A 14,992-nucleotide genomic window follows, 5' to 3' on the forward strand; every position below is an offset into this window, starting at 1 on the left:
CCATCAGGATATTGGAAAGAGTCCAACTTTAGATAGAGCTTGATTTGTTGCAAAAATCCTCAAAATTTTGATCTTGTTCCATCAAACTTCTCACACATACTAATCCTTGTCCCTGTCATACTTGCAAAAGCAAAACTCCTTGAATTTGGTTGTAATGTTGATCTATTTGCTTCTTTCAACTGCACAACTTCTTGTCGTAGACTCTAAACTTCTTCCATAGGCATAGTACTTCCATGATTCACATTAGAAATACGTGAGATTTCTACTCTTAGAGTGTTGACAAGCTCATGAAGATTTGCCATAGTTACAAATCTATTCTCACTTCTGTTGAGAGTAGCATCCATAATCTTTCCTTCTATAGAACAACTCAAACCAATTCAAAAGTTAAATTAGAAGAGGGTAAACTGCAACGTCTAAAAACAAATCCTACAAAGAAAGGTAATCCACTTTCTTTAGGAATAAGATCAGTGTTAAAAAATAAGTTTTTTTGTTTAAAGGTGGATAGTTTGTAACCTTCAAAATACAACAATAGAAGTGGAATAATCCACTCACTTCTAAAACAAGACAAAAACAATATGTTAGCACTCTTGTCAAACTATTAAGGACATGAATCTGGAAGAGAGAAAATCCTCAATACACTCTTCTATCACTGAAGAGAACTAAAAAGTCTCTCAAAAGATGATGCTATATTAACTAGAATGGCTATTGCCAAAAGCAAGAAGATTAAAAAGTCTTGAAACAAGACTAAGACTAAAAAGACATTGACAAGAGTGAAGAAGGCTTCACTCTTGCCTCCATATATACTATCTAATTAAGAACTACGTGGCGATGTCCTATAGGACCTCCAACATGTGTTGACTTTGCTAACCATATGTCTTATCTTGCAAGGCAAGTTATCTATGTATGCACCATGTAGTTGGCTTCTTCCATAAGCTATTACACAGAGATAACTTGTTCCACAAGCTATCAATACATGGTTAGCTTTTTGGCCAAGTTTCTAACTTATAAATACATCTAAAGTCAAAATCGTTGTCGTGTTGTGGTTTGGCTATTATATGAAAATAATATAATTATGTACTTAATATATAATTTATTAAGTTACATGGTAAGAGCCATGTTAGTAGATTTTAATTGGTTGTAGAATATAATTTAATTATTACCTTGAGAAGTGATTGTTTAAAAAGATTACTATAGAATTTGTATAACTTTAATTTTCTTTTGATAGTAGCTTTTAAAATTGGTTTTGATTGATAGTAACTTCTAAATATTTAGAATCACATTTATTAGACATTGGTAACCTTTGAAAACTTATTTTGGTTCTTTTATTTGGTGTTTAGAATATAAATTATGTAAATCTTATAAGAAAAAGAATTGAAGAAGGATTTTGGTAACAAAAGGAGTAATTAGGGTACCAATATAGATGAATGGAGATGGATGATGAAAATCTCCATTCCTATTGGTTAAAAATCATGACCAATGGACTTTGAGGAGGCTGTCCAAGGCCATATTAGAGATTGGGGTTAGTTTTTCGGAGCCATTTGAGCTTTGAAGGCTAGGGTCAACAAGTTTAGGTTTTTGGCTATGGTTTTGGTGTAAGTTTTGTATAGTTTGGAGTTTATATGGAGGAGATATAGGCGCTCAAAGTTAAGGTGTTGATTTGGGAGCTACTATCAATCTTTTTGGCAATAACGTATGCGTATGGATAGCAATTGAGGATCGATGATTGCGACTCAAGAGAGAAATTTTGCAGCTATACTTTTCACATACTGCTTGCTGAATTCTAAGTTGGAATGAAGGAGTTATTGGATTTTGAAGTCAACGCATGCAATCTAAGGGTAGTAATTGACCCGATTTACTAGTGGTTGTGTCATGGACTATATCTTGAGAAATTTGAAAAGGTTTTGGCTCAAAATTTCAAGAAATGTGTAATTTCATGTTAGTAAACTATATACATAAGTTTGATGATATTTGAATATTGGATTCTTGAGATATTAAGAAAATAGTGCTCAAGTGCTTATAAATTAGGGTTTAGAGCATCTGCTAGGATTTCTTAGATGCCAAAATATCAGGAGTGAATTTGTAGTTGGTTTTTTTTGTGGTAAAAGTTAAGAGTGAATTCTATGTATCTTATAAATTTGAGACAAATTGAATTTTTTAGATCAAGAGTTATGAATTTCTAAAGTTTGGAACAAAAAAACCCTTCATGGAAAAAATATGTTTTGAAGGGATTTTGTTATATTTTGATTTTTATGCAAATCAAAGGAGTTTTAGAAGCTAAAAAAAGATTCATATAAAGGTTTAAGCTAAACTTTCTATAGCTAGATACTCATTGTATTCTCAAATAGTAAATCATGCCATATGACATTACATCTATGAAGCATCTAAAAAGCTTCTCTAGAAGACTTTATGAAATTATTCTATATTTACTTACTTCTACTTAATCATATAAGTAACTATTGAGATAAATATATATATCCATAATAAAACTTTATAGACGTTGCTTTGATTTTACATGTGTTTATACTTGATTGGTAGGTTAAAAACTTGGTTAACAAGCTAACTACGTGTCACACATGTTGATAGCTTGCAGAACAAGCTAACTATGTGGTGCCCACATAGAAAACTTGTCTTGCAAGTTAAGATATGTGTTGTGCAAAGTCAACATATTTTTGAAGGTCCTATAGAACATTGCCATGCAGCTCCTATGTAGATAGTATATATAGAGGCAAGAGTGAAGCCTTATTCATTCTTATCAATTCCTTTCTTACTTCTAGTCTAGTTTCAAGGGTCTCTAGTTTTCTTGTCTTTTGGCAATAGCCATTCTAATTTCTTTTTTAATATGCATATTTAATTATTTCTATTTTGTCATCTTTCTTTGAAAAAAATCTCACTTATTTATTTATTTTCATCAAGTTCTTATCTTTGACAAGAAGTCTCAAACTAATTTCAAAGAAAAATAATAAGAAATCTTAAAGAAATATAAAAATAAAATTTTTAAGAAATAACAATAATATTAAAGAAATATTAGAAATAGAAATCTTTAAAGAAACCACAAAGAATCCTAAAGAAATACTAAAAATAATAATCTTAGTATTATTATAATTAAAATCTTAATTAAATCTTAATAAAATCTTAAATCAAAAGAAAATTAAAATCCTAAATGAACCTTAATCAAATCCTATGTCAAATTCTAATAAAATCCTAATAAAATTCTAAATCTTAAATAAATCCCAAATAAATATTAATCAATTTCTAATCAAGTTTTAAACCAAATCTCAAGCAAATTTTAATCTTGACAAAATCCTAGACCAAATCCTAAGCCCAAAATAAATCCTAGATTTTAAACAAACTCTTAATAAATTCTATGGAAAATAGAACCTCAACAACTAATAATTGAATTATTCATGTCAATTCCAATTTTGTAAACTTTTTAATGTCTTGGATAGAAATAAATACAAAAAAGATGAAATCAATCGCACTTATCAATTGAGAAAAAAATAAGATAATCCAATTAGATATTAGATGGCCTCCTACTCTAATCTAAATATTGAACTTCTAATACCAATATCTCCTTTTTGAAATGTTAAATTTCTCATAAATTCTATTTAAAATATTAAAAATCAAGTCTAGCATTCATACAAAAATAATTCATTTTAATCCAATCAATAGATTATTGAAAATCATAGAAATATTCACTGACCTTCAAACTCTAATTTCTAAGATCTCAACCCACAAAAATCTTTACACACTTTAATTTAATTGTTTGATTGACTTTAAAATTTGCACATACATTAACAACTAGAACACTAATAGAAAGCCTAAAATTCACCCATATATATACTACAAAACTTAAAAAACCTTCAAATTTATAAACATGTTTTTATTTTTTTAAATCTAAACCAACAAAGAACATAACTAACTTTGAAAATCCCTCAAAAATCTAGTATTAACATGATTGACATAAAATTAATGCCTAAAAATATTTCTTTAAGTTTTCTCTCAAATTCTTTTCTCCAATCTACTAAAGGACCTTAGAGTCACCATAAGTACATGGTTTTATGTCTTGGAGTTTGAATTTGATTCAAGTTGACAATTGGTCCTCTCCAGGTATCAATTCTTGGCTTTTTGAGGTAAATTTTGCCAAAATCTATTCTTAACTCCCTCCAATACATACCTATATCATTTCTTATCTCATTTACTTTGATTTGGCTCATTTATGCCTCTACAAAGTAAATAGAAGTCCCTTCTACAAAAAGAAGTATTAAGACTAAATCTTTTATTATCTTTCTATTATTTATTTTTATTTTTTTACTATATCTTTTTGTTAGGCATTTCTATAATAACATCTATATTTTTTTTTTCACTGTATAGTTGTATTATCACATGATAATATATTGTTACTATAGTTTTAAATAATGCTTATCCGGGTATTTTTTTCTTTTTGCATTATAAAAATGATAGAAGTCCAAAATCTACTTATCTCTATACTTCCATCAAAGTCATCATCTATCTTATGTTCTTTAATGCCACCTTTTCATCTTCCAAAAAATAACTCCTTGTTGCAGCATATCATTAAATTCATTGCAATCCTTCCTAATATAAAAAGCATCATTACATCAAATATTCTTTATATATATCTTTGTTTAGAAATAGCCTTCAAATTATTTGTTGAGGTCTTTTTTCAAGTCTTACTAATTTGATTTGAAGATTTTGCATCTCATATATAATCTCTTCAACTCCCATATCTTCTTTCTTTGATGTAGATGCTAGAGATTGAATAATAAGAATTATTGATTATATTATATGCACTTGAATTTAGGTGTTTGTATTATTCGTGGAATATTAATCCTATCCTTCTTTCTTTTTCATTTTCTAAGCAAATCCACTACATCTTCAATATTTCTTTATTTTTTTGTCAATCCTAATAAAGTCTTAAATAAAACTTAATAGATCTTATGTAAATATTAAACAAATTCTAATAAAATATAATAAAAATCCTAATAATTTTAATCAAATATTAAAAATATCCTACTAATCTTAATAAAATATTAATTAAAATCTATTTAATTTTAATCAATCTTTAATTTATCTTAAAATCTCAATAATTATTGATCTTATTTAAAATTGGTCACATATTTTAATTTAATAGTTAACAACAAGTATAATAATGTCTAAAAGAATCTAACTTATTAATTAAAAAATAAAGCTCTTTATTTATTTGGATATTAACTATCTTTTTTTTTTAATCTTATTATTAATCTTTTAACAAAAATAATTTCTTATTGAATTTTCTAGTTGTACATAAATTTAATAAGTAATTAAAAATTAAATTTATAATATATTTACATAATTTTTCTTTAATACAACTACCAGATTATTCAAGATTGAAGAAATTCTTATTTATCCTTGAAATCCAAATTTTGAAATTCTAATTGAATTAGATTTTAATAATCTTCAATCTAATTTTTAGATTAATTTTTAATTAACAAAAAAAATTAAGACAAGGAGATGTACATTTCTACAAATTTTTACTTATTAATATGTTAGAATCTTCATAAAATATCACAAACATAAATATCTACTTTCATAGTTATTTAAATAATATAAATAAATAGAAATAGATAAAAATAGATTAATTTGATAATATCTTATAGAAAAGCTTCTTAAAAGATTATAGATACAATTTCATCTATATATGTGTTTATAGATGATTAATAGATTGAACACTTGACCAAAAAATTAGCTATATGTCATACGTTTTGGTAGCTTGTGGTTAAAGCTACCCATGTAGTATATATATAAAAAACTTGCCTTATAAGCTAAGACATGTGTCTCACAAATTAGGCATATATTGGAGATTTTATAGAATGTTGCCATGAAGCTTCTAGTTAAATAATATATATATATATATATATATATATATATACATATATATATATGCAAGAGTGAAGCCTTTTTTTATTCTTGTCAATTTCTTTATTGCTTTTAGTTTAGTTTAAAAGGTCTTTAATTTTTTTTGTCTTTTAACAATAACCTTTTTAATTTCTTTTTAATATATATGCTTTCTTATTTCTATTTTTCATCTTTTTTAAAAAAAATCTCACTTATTTATTTTTTTTATTAAATTATTAACCTTGATATAGAATTTTTAAGCATATAAACTTTCTTTTATTTTTTGAAAACCAAAACCACTTAAAACATCTTTTACTTTGAAAGATCTCACAAATTCAATAATAATTTAATTCATTCAAAATTCATGCATAATCATATCTTTTTAAATCTTTTATCTACTCTGACTCTGTAATTAATAGAAGAACCTTGGATTTTTTCTAAAAGAGTAGTTTAATGCCTATGAGATTAGATTTTGATCCAACTTTATAACCAATATTCTATGGATATCAATATTTAATATTTTAAGATAATTTTTATTAGAAGATATTATTTACATCTATTTTAAGATATATGTAATAGAAAAAAAATTAATTTATTCTAATTTATTTTATTTATGGCCTTAAAAAATGAATAGAATTCTATTTAATAAAAATATAATATTAACATTTATTAGTTGTCTATCAAGGACATGAATCATGAAGAATTGAAAGATCAAGATACTCTTGTGTCACTCAAAAAGACTAGATAATCATTCAAAGATAATATAATATTAAACTAGAATGGCTATTGCCAAAGATAATAAGATTAGAAAGTCTTGAAACAAGACTAAGGACTAGAAAGGTGTTGATAAGAATGAAGAAGGCTTCACTTTTGCCTCCATATATACTATCTAACCAGGAGCTAAATGATAATGTTCTATAAGACCTCCAACACATGTTGACTTTGCAGGCTTGTATTATTTATATATATATTATGAAATAATTCTTTACAAGCATATTACTTTTACATCACAACAATACTTCAAATCTCAAAATAATTCTCTAAAAGACTCTTTGTTCTTCAATTGAATCATAGTTATTTTGTATCAAATTTATTTTTACATGTCTTTATAAAAAATTTAAAAAAAAAAAAATTATTTAATATAAGAAATAACTCCTTCAGCATAAGTTTATACCTTAACTTGTACCTCAACTTATTTTCAATCATAAAATATCAAATTATTAAAAATAACTTATTATTAAATAAATAATATATATAGTATTTTTTAATTATTAGAGGTTATTAATCATCAAAAGTGGTAGATTAAAGCTAAGGTGGAAATCATCATTGCTAGGGCCCTATAATCTAAATTACTTGTTTTTATGCTTGCAGTTACATGGCTTTTGTTAAATGCCTCCATTAAATAATAAAAGCCAATTAAAATTAATTAAATATAAGAAATCAAAAGTTGTATGTTATGCACCATAAATTGAGTTGGCTTCCAAAAAAATTAATCAATTATTAAGGATTTTTTATTTTTGAAAGATTAATTATTAAAAAGTACCTTATATATTGAGCATAATAATTTCTTGTGTAATTCATAAAATAATAAACAAGTAACTAAAGAATTGCTTAATTATTTTGATTATTAAATACTAATATATTAAGAAAATAGTCTTTAATACTTGATCCATACTTTTAAAGTTTTTTTGTCTCATTAAAGATAAGAATAATAAAAATCTTAATTTCTTCTTTTTAATTCAATATAAATATATTACAAAACAACATGATCAAAAGATACAACATATGGCTGCATTGAAGGTTAGCAGACATACACAAGCAAAAAATTATACTAAATTGTTGATACAAGTTATAAGGATAAATGAAAATTTTATGTTTTTGATGTACTTATATACAGACATACACATACACACTTTTAGAAATTTGCAAAAATATAGTAGGTACTACAGATGAAGAATAATGAATCAGGGGACTACACAATGAGATTTCAAGACCAATTAGACTGTCTAATCACCTGCTAATAGATCACACATTAGCTCTGATATCAGGTGATTGTACAGGCCAACCAGACTTCAAACCTTGATTCATACGTTTTGCATTCACGTTAACACCATACATCTTCCAGCAAGGGAGTTCATATTGCGTTTCAAAAAAATATTATATATTTGTATTGAATATCCAGATGCATCTTCGATACATGTTGATTGGGTTTGCCCCACCGTCATGTGACTAAGAACAAATTACAACGCTTCAGTTGATATCAATCCATAAAGAAAGCTACTGATCTAATGTCTACTCTTGAGAGGCGCGAGGACCAATGCATAACTCAATACTGATCTTGGATGTGTGTCTCTATAGTGTGTGTAGATCCCTATCTATCATCACCTGCCAAATCGTCGCAGTTCCAGGATTAGATCCTATTGTTTACGATCATCGTGATCGTTATCCTTGAAGGGTTCCAGTGCCGGGACGTCGCCGTTCTTCTCGTGGTTAGATTCAACGGGGAGAGTTGCGGTAGCAGAATCATATACCCGAAGCAACGCGTCTTCGGCTTGTTTTTGCCAGTTCGTCCTTAGGGTCAGGATAGAAAGAGCAATCGCCTGGGTGACGATACCTCCAACCATTCCTATCCACAGACCCCGACCTTTAAGGTCGAATACAAATGCGAGAACGATTGCAGATGGTAGACCGACGACGTAGAAAGCGCACAAGTTAGCGGCGGCACCGAACGCCTGCCAACCGCAACCACGCGCTACTCCTGATAGAACCCCCTGCAGAGAATCCATGATGTGCATGAAGGCAAGCAATGGGATGCACCGTGCCACGTACTGAATGACTTCCTCTTCGAATGTGAACGCTGTGCCCCAAATGTACCGCGCAAAGTACATGATTGTTGCCATCAGAAGACCTTCGGTGAGACCCATGCCGACTGCGATTAGAACCGCGCCTTTAGCAGCCTGAGGTCGTCCGGCGCCGAGCTCGTTGCCCACACGAGTACTCACGGCCGCACCAATGCCGAAGGGGATCATGTATAGCAAAGCTGTACTCGTTAGGCAGATTGAGAGAGTGGAAGTTTCCAGCTTGGGGTTTGGCAGCAACCCAGAGAGGAGCACAAGGCCTTCGAAAGACCAGTACTCGAGACAGATCATGATTGCAGAGGGGATGGCGAGTTTGGTGAAGGCTCCGAGTTCATGGAAGGCATCGGTGGACAGTGATGTCCATGACTTCCTGCATCTTGGGGAGAATTTGATGTAAAGAGCCATGAAGATTGCATTCATCCAAGTTGCTAGGCTTGTCGCGATCGCGGCACTGCGATATCCGAACTCAAGCTTGAATATCATAACCCAGCAGAGGGGAATCTGAATAAGTACTGCAGCAGCAGAGAACAGTGCCATTGGCAGCACAATACTCTGAGTTTGCAGAAATTTCACCATGGGTTGTAGTGTAGCGGCACCGAACAAAGTGGGCACCAAGTATCTGGCGTACACTCCTGCTAGTGCGGAGATCTCAGGGTCTTGACCTAAATGTATGAGGATAGTGTCCATGTTCCACCAAACGACTGCGATCGGTACGCTGACCAGGTACAGAACGAAAATCGCACGTTGCATGTGAATGCCCAGCATATGGTACTGTTTTGCTCCGTACGCTTGGCCGCAAAGTGTCTCGAGTGCGGAGGCCATTCCAATCAGCAAAGTGGTTCCCGTTACATTGGAAAATGAGCTCGCAATGGATGCACTCGCCAACTGCAGCTCTCCCAGATGACCAACGAACATGACTGAGACCACAGTAAGCAAGTATTGCAGCAGTGAGACGCAGACCATAGGAGCGGCGATGTACACTTGCTTCTGGACCTCTCCCCAGATCCAATCAGGCGTGAGAGCGATGACCTCATCGCGTCTGCTGACTGATCTGGTGACGCCGTTGGCGAAAGTGAAAGTGTGTCCCTCGTGGTGGGGTATTACGACTGACGACTGCAGCAGTGGTTCCTGCAAGTTGTCTTGTTGATCCTCCATGGCTTTCTGTGTCTCGAACGCCCTCTCAATATGGACTCCAGATGGAAGTTACTGCTTCGTTTCAACTACTGCAGAAGAAGCACATGCGTACAAGAAGTCATTACCACTACATTGTGGTCATCCCGAGTTTCTTTTCTAACAGACACATACACTGCAGTACTGAGTTTCTAAATGTAGTGAAATCATCATATTGTTGAATCATAAAAGATAAAAAGAGTCGAACCAAAGAAATTCAGTACGAAGGAACTGGACAATTGTAATCGGGTGTTTTTAGAGATTGAGTCCTCCCATCAACTGGTGAACGACTTGACTACTCAGTTAAATAGCACTCTAAATATGCATGCGGACACCTTTTAATGACAGAAAATTCAATCTAGTGACGTTGAAACTAGCTTCAGATGGCACAGTACGCATTCACTTCGCGCTAAGCTGTCTCAAAAATTCATTCCAATAGCAAAACAATCACTAGTTAGGTCCCTCCCGAAGGAACAGTATTCAACAGAAATACACGTCTTCCTACAATATCCCGATCTGTTTGCACTAGAATCTGCAAACTAACCAATAAGGTGACTGTCGAACTCGGCAGCTTCTGCAGCTCTCAGGGTGCCCAACCACTATATGCATTCAATTGGCGGCTAACAGCTTACGAGAATGAGTTACGGTGGTGGTTGCCGCAGCGATCGAGAGATGACACGGACGTAACGCAGGATTCTACGTTGTCTGAGCCGAAAACTGCATCTAAACCATCGGTCGAGGTGGAGAGGCTCAATCGACAAGAGCAGTGAAGAGTTCAGGCCACCTACTGAATTTCACGAGGATGAGGAGCCCATGCGTTTCGCACTGCCCGGATACTCCCCCGCCTGGTGTATCACCAGCTGCTAATAAGGAAGGGGTTCAGTGCTCAGGCGCGGAGCAGAGCCCTTGCTGGAAACTGACACCGTCTTAATGCATGTGCCGATCATTATATGGATTGCTCAAGGACTTTGTAGAAAGACCAAGGGTGCGCATAATCTAGGAAAAGGATGCTTCCGACGCTGGCAGCCGTGGACCACACAAGCTGGGTTTGGACACCGGGGGGGGGGGTGATGAAAGACTGAGGCTTAAATTACCTGAATCTCCGCTACCACTCTCTATTCTTACCCTTAGAGATTTATTAATTAATAACTTGTCTCTTACTAGATTTATATGCCACAATTTTTCCATGTGCTCATATTAATAAGCAGTATCCCCCCCCCCATTCTGCAGTCCTACTAAAAGTTTATAAGAAAGTTGTTCGCCCAAGGTTATTGGATCTTCCTTGTTCCGAAACTGGATAAATTTGGGTGGAGAGGCACCACAGAAGCTCTTGATTTGGTGAGCGCTTTGTGCAAAAACGATCGACTTTTTTAATTAAAGTATATGTAGTCATTTTCGATCCAAAACACGAGTATTTTATTGAAAATACCCATTTTGTATGGCTCACATTTGGAGGCGTTGTCCATGTGTCAGTTAACTGTTCACCGTATCAATCCCAGCCATTCAATAAAAGACGAAAGACAGGGAAGGCAAGACTACGGAAGCTCATCCAGCACTTTTGGCAAGTGGAGCCATCACTACGTTGAACCGTCATTGCTTTCAACATCGGCGACGGCAGTTTAGCTAGCGATCAACCTGGGCACTAACAAGAGTGCCAAGAGCTTCAAAGGCTTGGACCACGATAGAACTTTGTCACAGACAAATCACAATCTCCGTGAGGCTTTTGCACGAGCGTCCCCAGGTCGTAAGTGAGATAGGCATTTTGTTGAAGGCTTCTGGCCGAAATTCAGCCATCTGAGCCCGGGAAAGCATCAGATCAGTTGAATCAAACAGGCACCGGCAGGACGGATCAGTTTTGCTTGAAGTGGACCTGTGAGGTCCACAGCTTGAATGCATCGAGGCTCACCACTCACCCAATTTACTGTACACAAAACTCCGCTTCCACTCGAAAAATGACACCCACACAGGTGAATGAACGAATGACGTGACATGATATGACATAATATAATGTAAGCTGAGAAGAGGAACTGGCTACCCTCGCAGCTGATGACTTTATTGCACAGAGACTATTCAGGCGGATGAATTCTAAATGGGTCCTGAAAAGTATCTACCACATATCCAGAATATGTTATTATTATTAAATACTGAGAACAGAAAACAAAAATAAGACTGCTCGACATTGAAGTAATCTGAATAAACGTTTACATCAAAGTCAATTGGATTGCAACACCTGACAAGGGAAATTAAAGATATCATTTTTATAGTAAAAACAATTAACACTGGAAATGATGAAAGTAAATAAGGTTGACAAAATGTGAGGGTTAAACAATTAGAATGTGCTTACAAATGCAAACTGATAGTTTGTTTATTTCTTCTTATATTTATCCCAAGGTCGCGTCTAAGAAAGCAATCTCAAAGCAGATTAATCAAACATGTTATGTGTAGGATTTCATCGGCTTCAGTGTCGACTCAACACGCAGCACGGAATATTCAGTTGAGGATATTTCATACGTCGGCACCGAGTTCATCAGCCTCTCTCTCACTCACTCACTCCGTCACACACACTCACCGGAGGTCTGGCTCCATGAAGCAGTGAACGAGGGGAGGAAGGGCGGCTGCTGTAAGGGTGGGTAGAGGCGAGCATCATGTGAAGGCAACAAGGGAGTGGAGTGGCCAGCAAGCGAATTCAAAGCCCAGCACACGAGCGGTAAATGGAACTACTTTTGCAATGCGGCGAGGATCATGTGCAGGGTCGATGATGCCATATCCAACTCGGCACGGTCCGGCTCCTCCGGGGTGACGCTCGCCTGCGTCGACAGCCCCAGGCGCATGGCAAGACACTTGTGGGGCTCGTATGCCTGCTGGTGCCATGAATCCCTATTCTCCATGCGCTGCAACTCGGTGCCTCGGGGGGTCGTGCCAGTGAGTGAATGGGAGTGAGAGTCAGTATGAAGGTATATATATATATATATATAGTACATATTTTTTAACATAGTATTGTTTACCAGGATTCTGAAAGGCTTAGCCATTACTTTGGAACTCTTCATGCTTCATTGTACTCACATATATTGGGAAAAGGGAGTTGGACAGTACATACTTTCACTAAGTAAAATCGTGGCTCTCATGGATTGATTTACAAATACAATTCTTTATCTATCTTTTGTGGCGGAAAAATATAGGCCAGTATCATACTACACAGATATAAATGTTTATTTATTCTCAAAGTACAAGTGGTACAACAATTGTTAAGTCCTTAAAACTACATATTTGAGTCATTGGTAGCAATTTATTCCAAAACTATCCAATTTAACAATTCTCTAAAGAATGCTTTAATTGTAACGCATCCCAAGTCAAGCTTGGTTAAGGTAATTCTTGCTTCATGCTTAGATTTGTTGCTTTTAAGGCAACATTTTGTACAAATTAAACTCAGACGTTTGACTAATTGCAGGTCCTCAAACACCCTTGAGTATCCAAAATATGGTGAGGCCCCTTAAATAAATTCAAAACGCTTCAACTTACCATCTCTGACTCTAAGCATGCAGAAGTTTCTCAAATAGAATATGCTTGGCATCCTTCAAAAGATATCAACAATATGGAGTTTCAGAGCCTCTTGCCTAGATTACAACACTCCGCCTGTAAGTTCTTTCTTTATAAAACCCAGTTGCTCTTCACATATTTTAACCTTATTTTATTAGTAATGGTGTCCTTTCAAACTTGCAACATTTCCTAACAAGTCTTTTGACATCATGTTCGATGTTGTCTTCTCAAATTCGGAGGCTTTGGATAATATATTCGAAGGATGTGCACTCATTTTCTGGTGAAGTTATCAGCAAGTCAACCAAATCAGTTAAGTACAGAAATATGTTTGTAGAAGTACGTGGACATACATCAATGAAACTTCGTAGTGCGAGAAAGTCTTACGTTTTTTTTGTGTAAGATTTGGTTAAAACAATGTAGTCTTAGATTTCTTTTTTAAAATTTTAAAAAGTTATTGCTGACATTTTAATTCTTGATCCGAATGTTGGTAGAGTCTTTAGTTTATATATATTTGTTGATTTCTAAAAATATTTAGTACTTTTCAAGTTTTTCTTTGAAATATTTTCTTTGTGCTATTTTGTTATGTAATGCAAATTAAATTAATACAAGTTTTGTATGTCTTATTTTTTTCTATCATGTGTTATGCTTTTTAGTTCAATCTAATTTAATTAACATATCTTCAATTTTTAGAAGAGACATTTATTTTTACACCTTTCAGATTTGAATAAAAAAATAATTGTTTATTTATATTATTTTACAAGAATGTATTGTAAAATTGTGTGTGTTTGTATATATATAAATAAATATATTTTGATAAATCACTTAGTAAGAATTCCCTACATGTAAAAACACTTTAACATCTTCGAAGTATAATAATAATACTCTTGTATAAAACTATAAGATGCATCCGTTATCTGTCCCACGGCAACTAAATCGAGGTGCAAGTCCAGTGCAAGTAGGTGGTGATATTTTATTTTCTATTTCTAGAAGGAGGGCAGCTGATTGCAGGTAGAGGCAGAGGTTGAATTGCGCACACTTTGCGTCCACAACCCCCACCCCCAGCCGCCCTCTTCTCGCTATCCAGACCTTCGAGACCATCCTCAGATTTCATAGATGGTGTGAACGATTTTTACTAAATGGTGTGGAATGATGGGTCGATTTAGTAAAAATATGGGTCGCTTTAACATTCCCCTAAAATTATATTGTACAACTTGTAAACATGAATAAAACCCTATTTCTAACCTTGAACAAACTACTCAGTTGGAAGAATGAATCTTATTTTGTACTGTCTCGCTGAATAGAATTGTGATTAATTTTTTTTTGCTGATTTCAAGCATTGGTGGCATACTTGAGGTTGATGCATGAGTAATTTTGCCAATATGAGAAAGAATTCAGTGTGTGTGTTTTAAGGAAAAGGAGATTATGGAGCCGCATTAACAAGAGTTGCAAAATAGAAAGGAAAATTAAGAGATCTACTGGCCACTCACCCTCATTTGGATTCTGAGCGACACAGAAACTGACTTAGAACACTTCAA

General features: G+C 33.6%; 1 protein-coding gene across 5 annotated transcripts; it reads right to left on the bottom strand.

Annotated features, from left to right (window-relative positions):
• Positions 1–8,031: 8,031 nt before the first annotated feature.
• On the bottom strand, positions 8,032–10,828 carry LOC112278793 (protein DETOXIFICATION 17). 5 transcript variants are annotated; one of them, XM_024512564.3, is made up of 2 exons: positions 10,709–10,828; positions 8,032–9,970 (listed from the first exon to the last, which is right to left on the bottom strand). In XM_024512564.3, the coding sequence occupies exon 2, from the start codon at positions 9,903–9,905 to the stop codon at positions 8,310–8,312; it is 1,596 nt and encodes a 531-aa protein (XP_024368332.1). In that variant the 5' UTR covers positions 9,906–9,970; positions 10,709–10,828; the 3' UTR covers positions 8,032–8,309. The 5 variants fall into 5 exon arrangements, with proteins under 5 accessions (XP_024368332.1, XP_024368330.1, XP_024368331.1 ...); XM_024512562.3 differs by having other exon boundaries at positions 8,032–9,973; XM_024512563.2 differs by having other exon boundaries at positions 8,032–9,973; positions 10,553–10,828.
• Between the last annotated feature and the right edge of the window lie 4,164 nt (positions 10,829–14,992).

This window comes from Physcomitrium patens, chromosome 2, assembly GCF_059467195.1.
Source record: "Physcomitrium patens ecotype Gransden chromosome 2, ASM5946719v1, whole genome shotgun sequence".
NCBI classification, from domain to species: Eukaryota; Viridiplantae; Streptophyta; class Bryopsida; order Funariales; family Funariaceae; genus Physcomitrium; species Physcomitrium patens.